The sequence below is a fragment of the Pseudophryne corroboree genome, chromosome 4 (assembly GCF_028390025.1).
Source record: "Pseudophryne corroboree isolate aPseCor3 chromosome 4, aPseCor3.hap2, whole genome shotgun sequence".
Taxonomy (NCBI): Eukaryota; Metazoa; Chordata; class Amphibia; order Anura; family Myobatrachidae; genus Pseudophryne; species Pseudophryne corroboree.
The window spans coordinates 934,139,180-934,162,061 of record NC_086447.1 but is presented as its reverse complement, the minus strand read 5'-3'; the positions used below and the strand labels follow the sequence as shown (position 1 = coordinate 934,162,061).

Sequence of the window (22,882 nt, the reverse complement as noted above, 5' to 3'; positions counted from 1 at the left end):
GGTTAGGTTGTGGGGGGGTTACAGTTAGGTTGGTGGGGGGGGGGGCATTATGGTTATGCAGCCATGGGGGAGGTTAGGGTTAGGTTGTGGAAGGGTTACAGTTAGGTTGGGGGGTGTTAGGGTTATGCAGCCATGGGGAAGGTTAGGGTTAGGTTGTGGTGGGGTTACAGTCGGGTTGGTAGGGGGGACGTTAGGGTTATGCAGCCATGGGGGAGGTTAGGGTTAGGTTGTGGGGGGGTTAGTTAGGTTGGTGGGGGGGGGGGGGGGCGTTATGGTTATGCAGCCATGGGGGAGGTTAGGGTTAGGTTGTGGAAGGGTTACAGTTAGGTTGGGGGGGTGTTAGGGTTATGCAGCCATGGGGAAGGTTAGGGTTAGGTTGTGGTGGGGTTACAGTCGGGTTGGTGGGGGGGGACGTTAGGGTTATGCAGCCATGGGGGAGGTTAGGGTTAGGCTGTAGGGGTTACAGTTAGGTTGGTGTGTGTGGGGGGGGGCGTTAGGGTTATGCAGCCATGGGGGAGGTTTGGGTTAGACACTAGAGGGAGGGTTAGGCTGCAGGGGGAGGTTAAGTTTAGGCTGCGGTGGAGAGGTTAGGGTGAGACTGTGCAGGCGAGGTTATAGTTAGGCTTATTCTATCCCTATTATAAAACTTGGGGGGAGATAAAGTTGGGGAGCTGGCCAAAGAAACCAATCAGCTTTAAGCTTATATTTATCTAGCACAGAATATAAAATAACAGAAGCTGATAGGTTGGGCAACTTCTAAACTTTATCTCTCTCTAATGTTAGAAACATCGCCCCCTTGGAGTGTTGGATAGTATGCCTTGCCGGTCTGATATCCTGCTCTGGCTTTGTCACCTTGGCCTGTCTACACTGATTGGCTTCTTGCTGGCCAGGGTCCTACTCTGCCTTCATTCTGTCCCAGCCTCCTGGTGACACTGAGCGTGAGATTCCTACCATATCGACTCTGTCACCGCTCACAGTCCTGACGTCACCTACCCTGAGCTGCATTTCATGTGATAATACCAATTTCTGCTTTTCCTTCTCAGGCCTGTACCGGAGGAGGATGTGTAATGAGTGACAGCACTGAGGCTTCCACAGAAGAAAGTGCACCGAGTGGTGTCCACACTCCGAAGATTCACTCACATTCTCCTGATTCCTTCAATGTCTCCTGGTCCAAACCGCAGCACCCAAATGGTATGAAGAAGTTTTGTCTACAGCTTCTTCCTCGTATCGTACAGATGTGTCCTCATACACAGTGCCTCAATACGCAGCGCAGCGGGCGAATGTCCGGCGTGAGTGAGCCACCAGACCCTGCGCAACTCTGTTAGCGTCTTGTGTCTTTTTTTGCCAAAAAGGCATCTTATTCGCAGCGTTATGTGAATAGGACGTACAAGCAGACACTGGTGATTAATATGATATGCGGCATTCCTATATTCTGTGTGTGACGGCGACTGTATCTGCTTATGAAATAGGCATGTTGGATATAATTATAATAAGCAAAAGCTGCTTGTGCGTCGTATTCGCATTATTTTGCAAATAAGACGCATTTTGATTGAAAAAGGCACACAGAAAGACGCTCTGCGTTACTGTGTCACGCCACGGCATGCTTGGTCGCCCGGCATAGTGAGATGTGGGCGTGCCACGAGGCCAGGCCCCCGTGACTCGTGGCACGCACCTGTGAGCTGTGACCACGCCCCTTTTGGCGTGTGCGCACATGCACAATAAGATGCCATCCAGCCCCAGTCCATCCTTTGCTGCATCAGACTCAGGGGGGCATTCCGAGTTGATCGTATATGTGCTAAATTTAGCACAGCTACGATCAGGCACTCATACATGCGGGGGGACGTCCAGCACAGGGCTAGTCCGCCCCGCATGTCAGCTAGTCCCCCCCCCCCCCCCCCCGCGCAGAAGTGAAAAAGCATCGCACATCGGCAATGCTTTTGCATCCCAGGAGTTACTCCCAGCCAGCGCAGCTCCTGCAGCTGTCCGTGAGATCCTCTTCACTGCCCTGGGTCACAGCGGCTGCGTGTGACGTCACACAGCCGCTGCGGCCCGCCCCCCCCCCCCCCCCAGTGGTCCGGCCACGCCTGTGTTGGCCAGACCGCGCCCCCTATATTAAATCCTAAGGGTGCCATGTAGCAGAAATTATGTTTTAGTTTTTTTTAGAAATAGAAACTCCCCCAAATAGACCTCTTAATCCAATTTCTTCATTCTCATTTCTTCATATCTTATATATTGATCTCCTGAGTCCAGGGTCCTTATTTCGGGTAGGCGTCTTTGCAGAGCCCTGCCACGCGACTGGCTAAGATGTTCTACAGCTGACTTGTACCATGGTGACTCCGCCCTGTAACGCACTGCAGAGCCGCACTGATAATGTAGTAAAGGATTACGTAAATGATGGAGATGGCGGTAAAATGCAGACATTGGGGGCTATTCAGATGCGCAAACTACAGATTATCGGTATTCTGCGCGAACGGGTCCTGCGGTGTAGGAAGCAGGACGGCAGTAGACTATCAATGATTGCCACCATTTATGGGGAGGGAAGAGGCCATGGATCTCTGAGGTTGCACCAAGAGTTCCTGGCCTCTGCAACGGGCGATTTGCCCGTCCCCATGGGTGCCACAAGCCGCAGAGTGGCGAGTCCAGTGATCCGATGTGACACAGGTCAGATCACTACTGCAGCAGGAGGCGTTGCATGTAATAGACGCCTCTTGCTGCATCACCGTACAGCGCTATCACATCTCCTTCCAATGAAGTGATAGCATCTCCAGCTGCATCTGCGTTACGCCCATATTGTGTAATGTGCAGCTGCTGCCATAGGCCCTCATTCCGAGTTGTTCGCTCGTTAGCTGCTTTTAGCAGCATTGCACACGCTAAGCCGCCGCCCTATGGGAGTGTATCTTGAATTGCGAACGAAAGATTAGTAGAATTGCGAATAGAAATTTCTTAGCAGTTTCTGAGTAGCTCCAGACCTACTCCTACACTGCGATCAGTTCAGTCAGTTTCGTTCCTGGTTTGACGTCACAAACACACCCAGCGTTCGCCCAGACACTCCCCCGTTTCTCCAGCCACTCCCGCGTTTTTCCCTGAAACGCCTGCGTTTTTCTGCACACTCCCAGAAAACGGCCAGTTTCCGCCCAGAAACACCCACTTCCTGTCAATCACACTACGATCACCAGAACGATGAAAAAACTTTGTTAGGCCGTGAGTAAAATACCAAACTTTTGTGCTAATTTACTTGGCACAGACGCACTGCGAACATTGCGAATGCGCAGTTTGCGACTAATCGCTCCGTAGCGGAAAAAAATAATGAGCGAACAACTCGGAATGACCCCCATAGTACGCAAACTGGGAATGATTTCTTAATGCAAGTTACAAGTATGCTTTATTTATTTATTTATTACCAGTTATTAATATAGCGTACACATATTCCGCAGCGCTGTACAGAGACTATTTGCCTATTCACATCGGTCCCTGCCCCAGTGGAGCTTACACTCTATGGGCCGGGGTCATTCCGAGTTGATCGCTAGCTGCCGTTGTTCGCTGCGTAGCAATCAGTGTAAAAAACGGCTAATTTGTGCATGCGTATGGGCCGCAATGCGCACGCGCGACGTACGGGTACAAAGAGCTTTGTGGTTTTGCACAGGTTCTAGCGACGTTTTCAGTCGCACTGTCGGCCGCAAGAAGATTGACAGGAAGAGGGCGTTTCTGGGTGTCAACTGACCGTTTTCAGAGAGTGTTTGGAAAAACGCAGGCGTGTCGGGGAAAACGCAGGCGTGGCTGGGCGAACGCAGGGCGGGTGTGTGATGTCAAAAGCCAACCCTCCATCGTTAGAATCAACGCACACGAAGAGTAACTACAGGGCTGGTCTTGTTTTGCACAAAATGTTTTTGCAGGCGCTCTGCTGCACAGGCATTCGCACTTCTGCAAAGCGAAAATACACTCCCCGTAGGCGGCGGCATAGCGTTTGCACGGCTGCTAAAAACTGCTAGCGAGCGAACAACTCGGAATGACCCCCAATATTCCCTACCACATGTACACGCACACACATTCACACTAGGGTTAATTTTGTTGGGAGACAACTAACCTACCAGTATATTTTTGGATTGTGGGAGGAGACCGGAGTACCCGGAGGAAACCCACGCAAGTACGGGGAGAATATACAAACTCCACACAGAGCCATGGTGGGAATGGAACTCATGACCTCAGTGCTGTGCGGTAGTAATGCTAACCATTGCACTATCCGTACGCTTTGGCGTAACTTGCTTCCAGCTCAGCCTCAGGCCCTGTACAGACCTTTGCACAAGGAGCGTCATGTCTGACAGTAAAACCACCGGTGGGGAGCTTAGTCTAAGCCATACGCCGCAAATTTTAAAAGCCCCCTCCTGGAGACTCCCGCATCGGGACAGTCATGTCTGAGGTGTATCTCTGCGATTGCATCATTGCACTCCCCCTGTATTTTATAGTCATCTGATTTGTAACACGTCTCCAAGTATTGCTTATCCCACCCATTGTCACCTAGATGCCCAAGATGGCGGCCGTGCCTGGAACTATCATGGGTAGGACGGACAATCCGAGGACTGAGGATTCTGTGGGTATCTTGTATTATATACCTTGCCTTTCGGCTGCCTCCTTTGTAATGTGGTTTGAAGGCCTAATTCAGAGCTGATCGTAGATGTGCAAAAAAACCGCGCATCTACGATCAAAATCTCTGACATGCGGGGGGGGGGGGGACGCCCAGCACAGAGCTAGTCCGCATGTCAGGCACTATGCTCACCCCCCCCCCCCCCTCGCAGACGTGCAAAAGCATCACACAGCGGCGATGCTTTTGCACCTGCCAAGTAGCTCTCTGCCTTTTTTTGGCCGCAGCGACTGCGAGTGATGTCACACAGCCACCGCAGGCCACCCCGCAAACGTCTGGACATGCCTGCTTTGTCCGGACTGCGTCCCCTGCCCCCAACGATGCAGTAACGCCATCCCAACGCCGCCGATGCGCCCCAGACTGCCCAGCAACCGCCTCCGCATGTCAATCAGGCAGAGGCGATCGCACAAGTTAGATGTTTTCGCATCTCACATGTTGCGGGCGCAGTGCGGATGCTGCGTGTGGGCACAGGGCTTCAGCCTGCAGCGACCAGTTCTGAATTAGGCCCTGAATCTGAATAAATTATTATTATTAGTGCTCGCCGGTATTCAGAAGCTCAGCGAGGTTTATTAATGATGTCAGAGAGTTGTGTTGAGTGTTCAGGAAGCTGATGGACAGAAGCAATGGGCAGAGGTAATGGACAGAGACAATCAGCAGAGACAATCAGCAGGGGTGGGCAGAGATAATGGACAGAGACAATCAGCAGGGGTGGGCAGAGGCAATGGGCAGAGTTAATCGACAGAGACAATCAGCAGGGGTGGGCAGAGGCAATCAGCAGAGGTAATAGGCAGAGGAAATGGGCAGAGGCAATCAGCAGAGGTAATGGGCAGAGGAAATGGGCAGTGGTGATGGGCAGAGGAAATGGGCAGTGGTAATGGGCGGAGTTAATGGGCAGAGGAAATTGGCAGAGGCAATGGGCAGAGGCAATCAGCAGAGATAATGGGCAGAGGAAATTGGCAGAGGCAATGGGCAGAGACAATCAGCAGGGGTGGGCAGAGGCAATCAGCAGAGATAATGGGCAGAGGAAATTGGCAGAGGCAATGGGCAGAGACAATCAGCAGGGGTGGGCAGAGGCAATCAGCAGAGACAATGGGCAGAGGAAATGGGCAGAGACAATCAGCAGGGGTGGGCAGAAGCAATCAGCAGAGACAATGGGCAGAGGAAATGGGCAGAGACAATCAGCAGGGGTGGGCAGAGGCAATCAGCAGAGACAATGGGCAGAGGAAATTGTCAGAGGCAATCAGCAGAGGTAATGGGCAGAGGTAATGGGCTGAGGCAATCAGCAGTGGTAATGGGCAGAGGCAATCAGCAGTGGTAATGGGCAGAGGTAATGGGCAGAGGTAATGGGCAGAGGCAATGGGCAGAAGCAATGGGCAGAGGAAATAGGCAGAGGAAATAGGCAGAGGTAATGGGCAGAGGTAATGGGTGGAGGTAATGGGCGGAGGCAATGGGCAGAAGCAATGGGCAGAGGAAATAGGCAGAGGAAATAGGCAGAGGTAATGGGTGGAGGTAATGGGCGGAGGTAATGGGCAGTGGTAATGGGCGGAGGTAATGGGCAGTGGTAATGGGCAGTGGTAATGGGTGGAGGTAATGGGCAGTGGTAATGGGCAGTGGTGGGCGGAGGTAATGGGCAGTGGTAATGGGGAGTGGTGGGCGGAGGTAATGGGCAGTGGTAATGGGCAGAGGTAATGGGCAGTGGTAATGGGCAGTGGTAATGGGCAGTGGTAATGGGCAGTGGTGGGCGGAGGTAATGGGCAGTGGTAATGGGCAGTGGTAATGGGCGGAGGTAATGGGCAGTGGTAATGGGCGGAGTTAATGGGCAGTGGTAATGGGCAGTGGTAATGGGCAGTGGTAATGGGCGGAGGTAATGGGCAGTGGTAATGGGCAGTGGTAATGGGCGGAGGTAATGGGCAGTGGTAATGGGCAGAGGTAATGGGCAGTGGTAATGGGCAGAGGTAATGGGCAGAGGTAATGGGCGGAGGTAATGGGCAGAGACAATCAGCAGGGGTGGGCAGAGATAATGGACAGAGACAATCAGCAGAGACAATCAGCAGGGGTGGGCAGAGGCAATGGGCAGAGTTAATCGACAGAGACAATCAGCAGGGGTGGGCAGAGGCAATCAGCAGAGATAATGGGCAGAGGCAATCAGCAGAGTTAATGGGCAGAGGAAATGGGCAGTGGTGATGGGCAGAGGAAATGGGCAGTGGAAACAGGCAGAGGAAATGGGCAGAGGCAATCAGCAGAGATAATGGGCAGAGGAAATTGGCAGGGGCAATGGGCAGAGACAATCAGCAGGGGTGGGCAGAGGCAATCAGCAGAGATAATGGGCAGAGGAAATTGGCAGAGGCAATGGGCAGAGGAAATGGGCAGAAACAATCAGCAGGGGTGGGCAGAGGCAATCAGCAGAGACAATGGGCAGAGGAAATTGTCAGAGGCAATCAGCAGAGGTAATGGGCAGAGGAAATGGGCAGAGGTAATGGGCTGAGGCAATCAGCAGTGGTAATGGGCAGAGGCAATCAGCAGAGGTAATGGGCAGAGGCAATCAGCAGAGGTAATGGGCAGAGGTAATGGGCAGAGGCAATCAGCAGAGTTAATGGGCAGAGGAAATGGGCAGTGGAAACAGGCAGAGGAAATGGGCAGAGGCAATCAGCAGAGATAATGGGCAGAGGAAATTGGCAGGGGCAATGGGCAGAGACAATCAGCAGGGGTGGGCAGAGGCAATCAGCAGAGATAATGGGCAGAGGAAATTGGCAGAGGCAATGGGCAGAGGAAATGGGCAGAGACAATCAGCAGGGGTGGGCAGAGGCAATCAGCAGAGACAATGGGCAGAGGAAATTGTCAGAGGCAATCAGCAGAGGTAATGGGCAGAGGAAATGGGCAGAGGTAATGGGCTGAGGCAATCAGCAGTGGTAATGGGCAGAGGCAATCAGCAGAGGTAATGGGCAGAGGCAATCAGCAGAGGTAATGGGCAGAGGTAATGGGCAGAAGCAATGGGCAGAGGAAATAGGCAGAGGAAATAGGCAGAGGTAATGGGCAGAGGTAATGGGTGGAGGTAATGGGTGGAGGTAATGGGCAGTGGTAATGGGTGGAGGTAATGGGCAGTGGTAATGGGCAGTGGTAATGGGTGGAGGTAATGGGCAGTGGTAATGGGCAGTGGTAATGGGCAGTGGTAATGGGGAGTGGTGGGCGGAGGTAATGGGCAGTGGTAATGGGCAGAGGTAATGGGCAGTGGTAATGGGCAGTGGTGGGCGGAGGTAATGGGCAGTGGTAATGGGCAGTGGTAATGGGCGGAGGTAATGGGCAGAGGTAATGGGCAGTGGTAATGGGCGGAGTTAATGGGCAGTGGTAATGGGCAGTGGTAATGGGCGGAGTTAATGGGCAGTGGTAATGGGCAGTGGTAATGGGCAGTGGTAATGGGCGGAGGTAATGGGCAGTGGTAATGGGCAGTGGTAATGAGCGGAGATAATGGGCAGTGGTAATGGGCGGAGGTAATGGGCAGTGGTAATGGGCAGAGGTAATGGGCAGAGGTAATGGGCAGAGGTAATGGGCGGAGGTAATGGGCAGTAGTAATGGGCGGAGGTAATGGGCGGTGGTAATGGGCGGTGGTAATGGGCGGTGGTAATGGGCGGAGGTAATGGGTAGAGGTAATGGGCGGTGGTAATGGGCAGTGGTAATGGGCGGAGGTAATGGGCGGTGGTAATGGGCGGTGGTAATGGGCAGAGGTAATGGGCGGTGGTAATGGGCAGTGGTAATGGGCGGTGGTAATGGGCAGTGGTAATGGGCGGTGGTAATGGGCAGTGGTGGGCAGTACAGACAAGTGTGATACTTAGTGTAATAAAATTGCACATTTGTGCAGATGGTTTTATCCACTCAGCGCACCTTTATGTTGAATTCCTCCGGGGCACGAGGCACAGATATCTGTAGGTTACAATTGTAATCCTCCTTATTAAGTTTTACATCTCTCCGTGTCTTCCAGAGAACCGCTGATATATGTCATTATTGTGGAACATGTCATTCTGAATGTCAGATGATACCGCTGTAATGACACAGGGGGCTACATTCTCATTAATACTGTCCCCCAAACGACCACCTCTGCCATGAGGGCAAATAAATTCCATTGTAAGATTTTGTGGCCCCTCGCCGCTATAAATGTTCCTTACTGTAAACATGGCGCCAGTTCTCAGTTATACAGAGAGCGAGCATCAAGCCTTTGATGTTACTGAGCAGCGTGAGATGTCGGGAGTTTAGCAGTGAATCTTTTATTGTGTAGCGATAAGCAATGAGCTGAAAGACGTCCGTGTTCTTATAAAACAGCGTCTCCAAGGACTGAAGTGTGACAAACTCCATTTGCAAGAAGCTTAACATTCGTCTTAAATAATGCAGCAGCCGCCGGCTCCCAGCGCAGCAGCCTCCTGTTCAGACCTCACTTTGCTGGATGGAACCTTTCTAGCAGTTTCCAGGAGTCACACATCTCATTCTTCTTCTGTAAGACATTTGCTGACTACAGTATACTCAGCGTACAGTGTTCGTCATTAGTCGCAACAGCGTCTGCGTGCTACGGAAAGTCTTAGGGCTCGGAAGCGGGATCATATTGGGCTTCATTCACCCAAGCGGGATCGTATTGGGCTTCATTCACCCAAGCGGGATCATATTGGGCTTCATTCACCCAAGCGGGATCATATTGGGCTTCATTCACCCAAGCGGGATCATATTGGGCTTCATTCACCCAAGCGGGATCATATTGGGCTTCATTCATCCAAGCGTGAATGCGGCCGTATCTGGCAATTTGTAGTATAGACATTTGCACATGCGCTCTAGAACAGGGCTGGGGAATCTGCGGCCCTCCAGCTGTTGTTGAACTACATATCCCAGCATGCCCTGCAACAGTTTTAGCATGGCCGAATAGCAAAACTGTAGCAGGGCATGCTGGTACGTGTAGTTGAACAACCGCTGGAGGGCCGCAGGTTCCCCACCCCTGATCTAGAATAACTAATTTCTCAGCAATGGCGCAATGGGCTGTAATGGGTGGCAACAGCGCATAAGATAAACGTTCCATGGGTGTGTCGGCCATATTCTCCTCTACCAATCACATCTACAGGTCCAAATTCTTGAGGCAAAGGCACCCAATCCATATTAAGAGTCTGTTAGTGACTTTGCCATCACCACATCCGGGGTAAGGAATTCCACAGGCTAACCGCCCTGACAGTAAATAACCCGTAGACGTAACCAGACTGGGTGCAAAATGTGTGGTGCACCAGGGCCCCTGCACCTAGTCCCACGGTGGTGGCCGGCGCTGCAGACTTAAATCACTGGGAAAATGGCTGGCACGACCATTTACCCGGTGATTTCTGCATGTGTAATAGAGATACCAGCGGGAACAAGGGGGGTCATTCCGAGTTGATCGCTCGCTAGCAGTTTTTAGCAGCCGTGCAAACGCTATGCCGCCGCCCACTGGGAGTGTATTTTAGCTTTGCAGAAGTGCGACTACTTGTGCAGCGGAGCGGCTGCAAAATCTTTTTGTGCAAAACAGGACCAGCCCTGTAGTTACTCTTCACGTGCGTTGATTCTTACAAAGGAGGGACGGCTTTTGACGTCACACACCCGCCCAGCCACGCCTGCGTTTTTTCTGCCACGCCTGCGTTTTTCCAAATACTCCCTGAAAACGGTCAATTGCCACCCAGAAACGCCCACTTCATGTCAATCTTCCTGCGTTCGGCCGTGCGACTGGAATGTTCGTTACACTCTGTGCAAACCCAAGATGCTCATTGTACCCGTACGACGCACCTGCGCAGTGCGGTGCAAACGCATGCGAATAAATGCCGATTTTTAGCCTGATCTCTGCGCTGTGAACAACGGCAGCTAGCGATCAACTCGGAATGACCCCCAAGGTGCGGGTGCCATTTTCCTGGAGACCAGCGCACGTGCACTCCGTACATCCCATACTAATGGTAATACTTTGCTTGTATCATGTGCCCCCTCTCCTTCCTTTAAAGCATCCCAGATGTTTTATCATGTCTGTAGTCACTGCCTGGCAACGTCTACATCTGCATTTCTCAATGATTCTAATTATCCACAAGAGCTCCATATCGCTGTACATAGATATAGAACATACAGCATGGTCACGTGGGTACAAGGCAGTGACGTGCAGTGCGGTCAGTGGCTAGGGAGGCATCGGCTAGTATCACAGTCAGATTAACAGACATAAAAATCATTAGAATAATACAAGTAGGACTATAAAAATGATTAGAATAAAGATGATTGCATTATACAGAATAATACAAAGATGATGTAAGTTATAAATATCTTCTTTGTCGTTTTCCAATCACTGTTATAGTGTAGTCATAACTCTGGAGTCTACTGGACAGTGTCAGGGAAAGCTGTACCTCTCCTGCCTAACCTGACCCCACATCAGTGGTACAAGGTGAAGAACTGCAGGTGGGGCAGGTGTAACATGTGCAGAGAGAGTTAGATTTGGGTGGGATGTGTTCAAACTGAAATCTAAATTGCAGTGTAAAAATAAAGCAGCCAGTATTTTCCCTGCACAGAAACAATATACTGTAACCCACCCAAATCTAACTCTCTCTGCACATGTTACATCTGCACCACCTGCACTGCACATGGCTTTGCCCATTAGTGTGCTCTTTGGGTTTGCTAACAAACCTGACTAACCCTCATAGGATTGCACATAAGTGATAGGAATTTAAATATCACTCAGTATATAGGGAGCTATTGGCCTGAACAGAAGGGGGCAGGGGAGGTGATATGATGAGATAGGTGAGGATGGATTGGAGAGTGTGGTAGGACAGAGAGGAGCTTGTTACAGAGGCTTCCAGGATGAGTAAAGACCAAAACCAGAAAGTGTCTTCAAGGTGAAAGTGGCAAGATTGGGTGAGGGACTGAATGTGTATGTGTGGGGGGGACGGGGATGACGACACAGAAATGGTACAGTCATAGATGGCACCCAGAGAACAGACTTGGGAGACAGACGTGTTTCCAACAGAAAGGGAGATAGCTGCGGGTGTTAGAACATTGGGGAGTCAGATTCAGGAAGCATTTGGACATACAACAACAAATGGCTGACATGCTGTTGTTGATATGAAGAGGACGGAGGGTGAGTGGTCAGGGCCTGAGATGTAGAGTTGGGTGTGATCAATGCACAGGTTGGTGTATTGGTGGCTGAAGGAGCTGAAGAGCATCAGGCAGGTGGAAGATAGAGGAAGATGGAGGGGCAGTGGAGGAGTGACTGGACAAATAAGAGGTGAACCACAAGAGTGTTGTGTCATGGAAGCCGACGGAGGATTTGCAGGAGAAGGAAGTTGGGCTGTGCTGAAGGCAGCCCTGGGGTTGATGAGGATAAGGAAAGAGTAGAGGTCCATGGAATTGGCAGGGAAGAGGGTGTTGGTGAAGACTGTGTACATGGCATGGGACAAGGAGGGAATGGGTGAGGAACCAGGAACGGTGCTTGTAGACATCTCAATCTAGGAACTAGAGTAATTAGAGAAAGGCAGGGTCAAGGGAGGGTTTCGTGAGCATGGGGGGGTCTAGGGCGTGTTTGAATGGTAGAGTGAAGGGATAGATAAATAAGATGGCAGAGGAAGGAGCAGGCGTCCGGCAGGAGGAATTGGAGGTGGTGAGAGGGTAAATGGAGGGTGGAGAGGAGGAAAGGAGGACACTGACTACAAGCCCTGTGACAGGGGAGGGAAGAAATGTTCTCATCATGTCAGTCCTCCAATCAGGGGGCATATGTCATAGGGTCTAAATTTGCATGAGGTGTTGGATGCCGGCCGTTCTCAGATGTTTTTTAAAGGGGCAATCATTTACAAGGCAGAACCATTAAAAAAAAAATCTTCCAAGATCGGCCCTCATCCCACATGTCAGGCAAACTCGGCGGACCCTATTACACATGCCCCCAGGTTAATATGAACATGTAAGTGAATATTATACTGAAATATACACCAGGATCAACTGTGATGTCGCAACATATACAGAAATATAAAACATAAAAGTCGCTGGTCCGCCTACGAGACGCCCTCCCAATCTGGAAGTCCTGTGTGTTTCCCAGGGACACTCGCGGAAGTCGGTGGTTTCATTGTTTAACTAAACGCAATTTGGAGACTGAAAGGCAGATGGATATTTTTCTTAGTTTTAGCATATGAGGCTGTGAATGGCTGCCATATATCCTGCGTGTCCTTGTCCTAATCCATCCCATCATACGCATACAAAGTAGGCTATGAAATAAAATCTGCCCAAGTTTCCCAAATATACGGTAAGGTTGCTTTGACTGATATAACCCGTGTGCCCTTGAGCAGCATTGAAGTACGCACATGCATTCTGCTGGAAGAGAAATTATCTGCGTCCGGATTACTGTTTTATTCAATGGCTAAAAGGGTTTGTGTTTTTGATCAAAGTTAACGAGGGCCCTGGATCATTGCTCTGTGAATGTATAGGGTGCTCGGGATAATAATGGGGGCCTGGTCTATGCATTCACAATCAGGCTGAAAACAAGCGCAATTTAGTAAATACTCTGTGATGCTGTCACATGAATCACCTGGAGACGCAGGTTGCATTGTCTGGCCGCTGCTGGATTTGCCATATAGGGGGCAGTATAGAAACGCTCAGGGGGCAGTATAGAAACGTGCAAAAAATTGTATACCAACAGGTAATAGATCGGGCGCTTAAGGTTGCTGCACCTCTAATGCTGCTGCTAATTATAGTGGGGTAGTCACACCCAATTAAATCAAAACACAAACAAACAAATAGCAGCGCTGATAAACTTGCTAATACATACGGATTGAGTGAAAAATATTCAATTTAATATAGACGGCAATCATTAGCCTATTAAAACCAACATACACAACTCATAAAAATAATTAAAATGGGTCTCAATTATAATTGCCTCTAATAAACAGTCCGTTCCTATTTAATGAACTGGATAAGCAGATGTATAATGCATAGAAAGAGAGACTGACTGCGCAGTCTACCATCCAACTTTACCAATACCGCTAGAGGTGAAGTCCCTTGGTAGTTTGTTTGTAAGTGTCCAAGCGGATTCCTCAATGCTTTGCGGTGTCCTTTTCCTTAGGTTGGAAGTTGTAGGATGTAAAGAAATCTTTCCTTATTTTATCTGCAAGGGTGGAAGTCCAGTTCTGGTCCGGATATGGGCAATAAATTTGGCAAGTGATGACCCAAGGATGACAGTTCCTGACGCGTTTCGCTGTACAAGCTACAGCTTTTTCAGAGGATAACTGTATAGCTGAGCTGGTCTGGTATTTATACCAGTATTGATGACCAAACGTTCTGCACCTGTTCACTCAATCCTTATCCTATGACTTTTGTGCAGTCAGCATGTGCTAGTTTTAATAGGCTAATGATTGCCGTCTATATTAAATTGAATATTTTTCACTCAATCCGTATGTATTAGCAAGTTTATCAGCGCTGCTATTTGTTTGTTTGGGCAGTATAGAAACGCTCAGGGGGCAGTATAGAAACAGTATGTAGAATATATCTCTATGCGCTTACAGCGTGCTTACCATTTTCTCTTATACTAGTGAGGCGTCCATTCTGCGTACACTACCATTGCCTGCAGCTACCATGTGCGACCGTCTGCCATTTCTAAGTCACATGGAGGGGCACCTGCAATTTTGCTAAAAGTTGTCTTTATTGGCAATGGCCCTCATTCCGAGTTGTTCGCTCGCAAGGCGATTTTAGCAGAGTTACACACGCTAAGCCGCCGCCTACTGGGAGTGAATCTTAGCTTCTTAAAATTGCTAACGATGTATTCGCAATATTGCGATTACAAACTACTTAGCAGTTTCAGAGTAGCTTCAGACTTACTCGGCATCTGCGTTCAGGTCAGTGCTTGTCGTTCCTGGTTTGACGTCATAAACACACCCAGCGTTCGCCCAGACACTCCTCCGTTTCTCCAGCCACTCCCGCGTTTTTTCCGGAAACGGTAGCGTTTTTATCCACACGCCCATAAAACGCCGTGTTTCCGCCCAGTAACACCCATTTCCTGTCAATCACACTACGATCGCCGGAGCGAAGAAAAAGCCGTGAGTAAAAAAACTATCTTCATAGCAAAATTACTTGGCGCAGTCGCAGTGCGAACATTGCGCATGCGTACTAAGCAGAAAAACGCTGCGATGCGAAGAAAATTACCGAGCGAACGACTCGGAATGATGGCCAATGGACACATGTTAGCAGATCACCTGTGACCCCCAGCTCCTTCCAGACTTATTATCAGATTTGTTTGTTACAGACATGTGCTGATATGTCAGAAGAGATGTCTCTTTTGTTTTGAGGACATTTTTTTTATATATATCTATGAGATTAAAGGTAATGAATTAATGTGTGCCCCTTTTGATGGTTACAGGGCGGCCCGTACAGCCCCTGAGATGTATACGCTTGGCCAGCAATGCATGAGAAAAAAGTTATGGTTGAGCGGTAGAAATGTTAATATTTTGTTGCGATAGTTGCAGAGACTTAAATTAAATTGAGACTGTATTGAAATTTAACAAAGAGGGGCAGATGTACTAACCCGAAACGGTATAAAGAAGCGATAAAGCAGTGATAACACACCAGCCAATCATAACGGATTTGAAAAATGACAGATAGGGTCTGATTGGCTGGTGTGTTATCACCTTGCACTTATCACTTCTTTATCCCGTCTCCAGGCTTCATTTAGCACAGATTGCAACAGCGAATGAACGCACACTGATTGCGATCGCAAATCTGTGAAGACCTGTAGCCAAACCCATAATATCATCTGCAATTATACAACCCCCTCGCGAATCTAGCCCACTCCCATTGCACGCGGAGCTGTAAATATTGCGCACATTCACTCAAAATTCCGAGACTAAACGCAGCTCTTATACATCGCTATCAGCACAGAACTGGATGGTTTGTTTCTTGTTCTGTTCTGTCAGAGTAATGTTAGGCCGGCATTAAGGGTCATGGTGTAAAACAATACATACATACATACATACATACATACATACATACATGTAACATGTTACAGTAATGTGTTGCCTACAATAGTAATAAGTTATGCACAACACTGTGCTAAAATGCATATACACATGGCAACATACTGTACATACCTAAAGTAAAGTGTTATTTTGTAGACCTAAAAAAGCTATTTTGTGTAATCAGGCAGCAGCGCACTAACAGCATTCCCTGCATCACTGTAATCAGGCAGCAGTGCACTAACAGCATTCCCTGCATCACTGTAATCAGGCAGCAGCGCACTAACAGCATTCCCTGCATCACTGTAATCAGGCAGCAGTGCACTAACAGCATTCTCTGCATCACTGTAATCAGGCAGCAGTGCACTAACAGCATTCCCTGCATCACTGTAATCAGGCAGCAGTGCACTAACAGCATTCTCTGCATCAATGTAATTAGGCAGCAGCGCACTAACAGCATTCCCTGCATCACTGTAATCAGGCAGCAGTGCACTAACAGCATTCCCTGCATCACTGTAATCAGGCAGCAGCGCACTAACAGCATTCCCTGCATCACTGTAATCAGGCAGCAGTGCACTAACAGCATTCTCTGCATCACTGTAATTAGGCAGCAGCGCACTAACAGCATTCCCTGCATCACTGTAATCAGGCAGCAGCGCACTAACAGCATTCCCTGCATCACTGTAATCAGGCAGCAGCGCACTAACAGCATTCCCTGCATCACTGTAATCAGGCAGCAGCGCACTAACAGCATTCCCTGCATCACTGTAATCAGGCAGCAGTGCACTAACAGCATTCTCTGCATCACTGTAATTAGGCAGCAGCGCACTAACAGCATTCCCTGCATCACAGTAATCAGGCAGCAGTGCACTAACAGCATTCCCTGCATCACTGTAATCAGGCAGCAGTGCACTAACAGCATTCTCTGCATCACTGTAATTAGGCAGCAGCGCACTAACAGCATTCCCTGCATCACTGTAATCAGGCAGCAGCGCACTAACAGCATTCCCTGCATCACTGTAATCAGGCAGCAGTGCACTAACAGCATTCTCTGCATCAATGTAATTAGGCAGCAGCGCACTAATAGCATTCCCTGCATCACTGTAATCAGGTAGCAGCACACTAAGAGCATTCCCTGCATCACTGTAATCAGGTAGCAGCATACTAACAGCATTCCCTGCATCACTGTAATCAGGCAGCAGCACACTAACAGCATTCTCTGCATCACTGTAATCAGGCAGCAGCGCACTAACAGCATTCCCTGCATCACTGTAATCAGGCAACAGCACACTAACAGCATTCCCTGCATCACTGTAATCAGGCAGCAGCGCACTAACAGCATTCCCTGCATCACTGTAATCAGGCAGCAGCACACTAACAGCATTCCCTGCATCACTGTAATCAGGCAGCAGTGCACTATCAGCATCCCCTGCATCACCGTAATTAGACAGCAGCACACTAACAGCATTCCATGCATTACCATAATTAGACAGCGGCACACTAACAACATCACCTGCGTCACTGTAATTAGACAGCAGCACACTAACAGCATTCATTGCATCACTGTAATCAGGCAGCAGCACACTAACAGCATTCCCTGCATCACTGTAATCAGGCAGCAGCACACAAACAGCATTCCCTGCATCACTGTAATCAGGCAGCAGCACACTAACAGCATTCCCTGCATCACTGTAATCAGGCAGCAGTGCACTAACAGCATTCTCTGCATCACTGTAATTAGGCTACAGTGCACTACCAGCATTCCCTGCATCACTGTAATCAGGCAGCAGCGCACTAACAGCATTCCCTGCATCACTGTAATCAGGCAGCAGCGCACTAACAGCATTCCCTGCATCACTGTAATCAGGTAGCAGCACACTAACAGCATTCCCTGCATCACTGTAATCAGGTAGCAGAACACTAACAGCATTACCTGCATCACTGTAATCAGACAGCAGCACACTAACAGCGTTCCCTGCATCACTATAATCAGGCAGCAGCACACTAACAGCATTCTCTGCATCACTGTAATCAGGCAGCAGCGCACTAACAGCATTCCCTGCATCACTGTAATCAGGCAGCAGCGCACTATCAGCATCCCCTGCATCACCATAATTAGACAGCAGCACACTAACAGCATTCCATGCATCACCATAATTAGACAGCGGCACACTAACAACATCCCCTGCGTCACTGTAATTAGACAGCAGCACACTAACAGCATTCATTGCATCACTGTAAATAGGCAGCAGCACACTAACAGCATTCCCTGCATCACTGTAATTAGACAGCAGCACACTAACAGCATTCCCTGCATCACTGTAATTAGACAGCATCACACTAACAGCATTCCCTGCATCACCAAAATTAGACAGCAGCACACTAACAGCATTCCCTGCATCACTGTAATTAGGCAGCAGCACACTAACAGCATTCCCTGCATCACTGTAATTAGACAGCCGTACACTAAAAGCATTCCCTGCATCACTGTAATTAGACAGCTGTACACTAACAGCATCCCCTGCATCACTGTAATTAGACAGCAGCATACTAACAGAATTCCCTGCATCACTGTGATTAGACAATAACACACCAACAGCATCCCCTGCATCACTGTAATTAGAGAGCAGTGCACTAACAGCATCCCCTGCATCACTGTAATTAGACAGCAGCACACTAACAGCATGCCCTGCATCACTGTAATTAGACAGCAGCACACTAACAGCATCCCCTGCGTCACTGTAATTAGACAGCAGCACACTAACAGCATTCCCTGCATCACTGTAATTAGACAGCAGCACACTAACAGCATCCACTGCATCACTGTAATTAGGCAGCAGCACACTAACAGCATTCCCTGCATCACTGTAATTAGACAGCAGCACACTAACAGCATTCCCTGCATCACTGTAATTAGACAGCAGCACACTAACAGAATTCCCTGCGTCACCATAATTAGACAGCAGCACACTAACAGCATTCCCTGCATCACTGTAATTAGACAGCAGCACACTAACAGCATCCCCTGCATCACTGTAATTAGACAGCAGCATACTAACAGCATTCCCTGCATCACTGTAATTAGACAGCAGCGCACCAACAGCATCCCCTGCATCACTGTAATTAGACAGCAGTGCACTAACAGCATCCCCTGCATCACTGTAATTAGACAGCAGCACACTAACAGCATCCCCTGCATCACGGTAATTAAACAGCGCACTAACAGCATCCCCTTCATCACTGTAATTAGATAGCAGCACACTAACAGCATCCCCTGTGTCACTGTATTGAGACAGCAGCACACTAACAGCATTCCCTGCATCACTGTAATTAGACAGCAGCACACTAACAGCAACCCCTGCATCACTGTAATTAGACAGCACCACACTAACAGCATCCCCTGCATCACTGTAATTAGACAGCACACTAACAGCATCCCCTGCGTCACTGTAATTAGACAGCAGCACACTAACAGCATCCCCTGCATCACTGCAATTAGACAGCAGCACACTAAGAGCATTCCCTGTATCACTGTAATTAAACAGCGCACTAACAGCACCCCCTTCATCACTGTAATTAGACAGCCATATACTAACAGCATTCCCTGCGTCACTGTAATTAGACAGCCGTACACTATCAGCATTCCCTGCATCACTGTAATTAGACAGCAGCACACTAACAGCATCCCCTGCATCACTGTAATTAGACAGCAACACACTAACAGCATCCCCTGCATCACTGTAATTAGACAGCACACTAACAGCATCCCCTGCGTCACTGTTATTAGACAGCAGCACACTAACAGCATCCCCTGCGTCACTGTAATTAGACAGCAGCACACTAACAGCATTCCCTACATCACTGTACTTAGACAGCAGCGCACTAACAGCATTCCCTGCATCACTGTAATCAGGCAGCCGTACACTAACAGCATTCCCTGCATCACTGTAATCAGGCAGCCGTACACTAACAGCATTCCCTGCATCACTGTAATCAGGTAGCAGCACACTAACAGCATCCCCTGCATCACTGTAATCAGGCTGCAGCGCACTAACAGCATCACCTGCATCACTGTAATCAGGCAGCAGCACACTAACAGCATTCCCAGCATCACTGTAATTAGACAGCAGCACACTAACAGCATTCCCTGCATCACCGTAATTAGACAGCAGCACACTAATAGCATTCCCTGCATCACCATAATTAGACAGCAGCACACTAACAGCATCCCCTGCGTCACTGTAATTAGACAGCAGCACACTAACAGCATTACCTGTATCACTGTAATTAGACAGCAGCACACTAACAGCATTCCCTGCATCACTGTAATTAGCAGTACACTAACAGCATTCCCTGCATCACTGTAATTAGACAGCAGCACACTAACAGCATCCCCTGCGTCACTGTAATTAGACAGCCGTACACTAAAAGCATTCCCTGCATTACTGTAATTAGACAGCAGCACACTAACAGCTTCCCCTGCATCACTGTAATTAGATAGCCGTACATTAAGAGCATTCCCTGCATCACTGTAATTAGACAGCCGTACACTAACATCATTCCCTGCATCACTGTAATTAGACAGCTGTACACTAACAGCATCCCCTGCATCACTGTAATTAGACAGCAGCATACTAACAGCATTCCCTGCATCACTGTAATTAAACAGCAGCACACTAACAGCATCCCCTGTGTCACTGCAATTAGACAGCAGCACACTAACAGCATTCCCTGCATCACTGTAATTAGACAGCAGCACACTAACAGCATCCCCTGCGTCACTGTAATTAGACAGCAGCACACTAACAGCATCCCCTGCATCACTGTAATTAGACAGCAGCACACTAACAGCATTCCCTGCATCAGTGTAATTAGCACTACACTAACAGCATTCCCTGCATCACTGTAATTAGACAGCAGCACACTAACAGCATTCCCTGCATCACTGTAATTAGCACTACACTAACAGCATTCCCTGCATCACTGTAATTAGACAGCAGCACACTAACAGCATCCCCTGCGTCACTGTAATTAGACAGCCATACACTAAAAGCATTCCCTGCATCACTGTAATTAGACAGCAGCGCACTAACAGCTTCCCCTGCGTCACTGTAATTAGATAGCCGTACACTAACAGCATTCCCTGCATCACTGTAATTAGACAGCAGCATACTAACAGCATCCCCTGCGTCACTGTAATTAGACAGCAGCACACTAACAGCATCCCCTGCGTCACTGTAATTAGCAGCACGCTAACATCATTCCCTGCATCACTGTAATTAGACAACAGCATACTAACAGCATTCCCTGCACCATTGTAATTATACAGCAGCACACTAACAGCATTCCCTGCATCACTGTAATTAGACAGCCATACACTAACAGCATCCCCTGCATCACTGTAATTAGACAACAGCATACTAACAGCATTCCCTGCACCATTGTTATTAGACAGCCGTATACTAACAGCATTCCCTGCATCACTGTAATTAGACAGCTGTACACTAACAGCATCCCCTGCATCACAGTAATTAGACAGCAGCACACTAACAGCATTCCCTGCATCACTGTAATTAGACAGCAGCACACTTACAGCATTCCCTGCATCACTGTAATTAGAGAGCAGCACACTAACAGCATTCCCTCCATCACTGTAATTAGACAGCCATATACTAACAGCATTCCCTGCATCACTGTAATTAGACAGCCGTACACTAACAGCATTCCCTGCATCACTGTAATTAGACAGCCATAAACTAACAGCATTCCCTGCATCACTGTAATTAGACAGCCGTACACTAATAGCATTCCCTGCCTCACTGTAATTAGCAGTACACTAACAGCATCCCCTGCGTCTCTGTAATTAGCAGCACACTGACAGCATTACCTGCATCACTGTAATTAGACAGCCATATACTAACAGCATCCCCTGCATCACTGTAATTAGACAGCCGTACACTAACAGCATTCCCTGCATCACTGTAATTAGACAGCCGTACACTAACAGCATCCCCTGCGTCACTGTATTTAGCAGCACACTAACAGCATCCCCTGCGTCTCTGTAATTAGCAGCACACTAACAGCATCCCCTGCGTCTCTGTGACACTGTCAGCTGCCTGTGAGTCTGCAATTATTAGCCTGACCATTGGAACTTTTGCTGCAGCCATCGCTCTCTGGATACTCAGTCTGTGCTGTTGAAGCGTTTGCAATTTCTGCGATTTGTTTGACATATATTGTGATTGCAACGCCCATACTACACACACTACACACACACTACACACACTACAAACCCCGCATCACAGAAATTGCGGGCCCATCCCACTGACATGCCTCCGCCACTCCTTTTTATTGTTGCTAAATGCGATCGCTATTGTGTTCACAGATACCTACAGATGTACGCTAGTCGTGGCTCTGTCTGTGACTAGGCGCGCCCGTCTGGGCACACCTGAACGCTGTGATTCACTTGAATGGAGAGCGTCTCCGTCCAGGCGGGCGCGTGCACCCAGACAGAGACACTTACAATGGGAAGCGTCTCTGTGCACTCCCGGCGTGACTAGGAGGACGGATCGCCTAGTCACATCGGGAGCGCACGCCTGCGATCAAGCAGGCAGAGGTAAGGAAGGCTCCATCTGTACGTACGCTCACAGAAACCAGACTTGGCTCATGCTCACGGTTTTGTGTTTGGTTGTGTAATTGCTCATTGCACGATTATTCTCATTTGCAATTGATGCTGAATGAGGCCTTTAATTTGTTGTATTGATATTAGTTATTTCTGTGACTGTATTGGCTTAATGACAGGATTTAATTGAAACGTTCTTGTTGTAGGCATTATAAAATGGTATGGGCTGTACATGGACGGAATCTTAATGCAGAATTCTTCACATCTGAGTTATTTTGTGGATGGTCTGGCTCCCGGGAGTAAGCATTCCTTCAGGCTGCAGGCTTGTACTGCAAAGGGCTGCGCCTTAGGTGAAAAGGTAAGAAATTGCAGAGTAACCAGTTCTGGGAGTTATTCTAAATGAAGATTCTATAGGGAAATGTCTACTTTATTCTGAAGATTATTTTATAAAGTGTATTACTAAAATAAAAACATTAGAAACGCACCCAAAATATATACAGATATGAGGGTAGAGGAGGCATATACAGTATATACCGGGGGGGAATGGTTCAGCATGGCCAGAAAAGCTCAGGAATGGAACATAAAAATAAAGGTGGTTGTTCCAATTCAAGATTTTAAAGGATAAAAAGGAAACGGAACAAATGTAAATTATAAACAACT

At 48.5% G+C, this 22,882-nt stretch overlaps 1 protein-coding gene across 1 annotated transcript in view; it reads left to right on the top strand.

The window, feature by feature from the left end:
• Nucleotides 1–22,882, top strand: part of USH2A (usherin) — a 1,656,840-nt gene that overhangs the window by 919,225 nt on the left and 714,733 nt on the right. Inside the window, exons 34-35 of the mRNA XM_063919430.1 lie at nucleotides 1,044–1,191; nucleotides 22,429–22,580. Coding sequence (XP_063775500.1) covers nucleotides 1,044–1,191; nucleotides 22,429–22,580 — 300 coding nt within the window. The remainder of the gene's footprint in view (nucleotides 1–1,043; nucleotides 1,192–22,428; nucleotides 22,581–22,882) is intronic.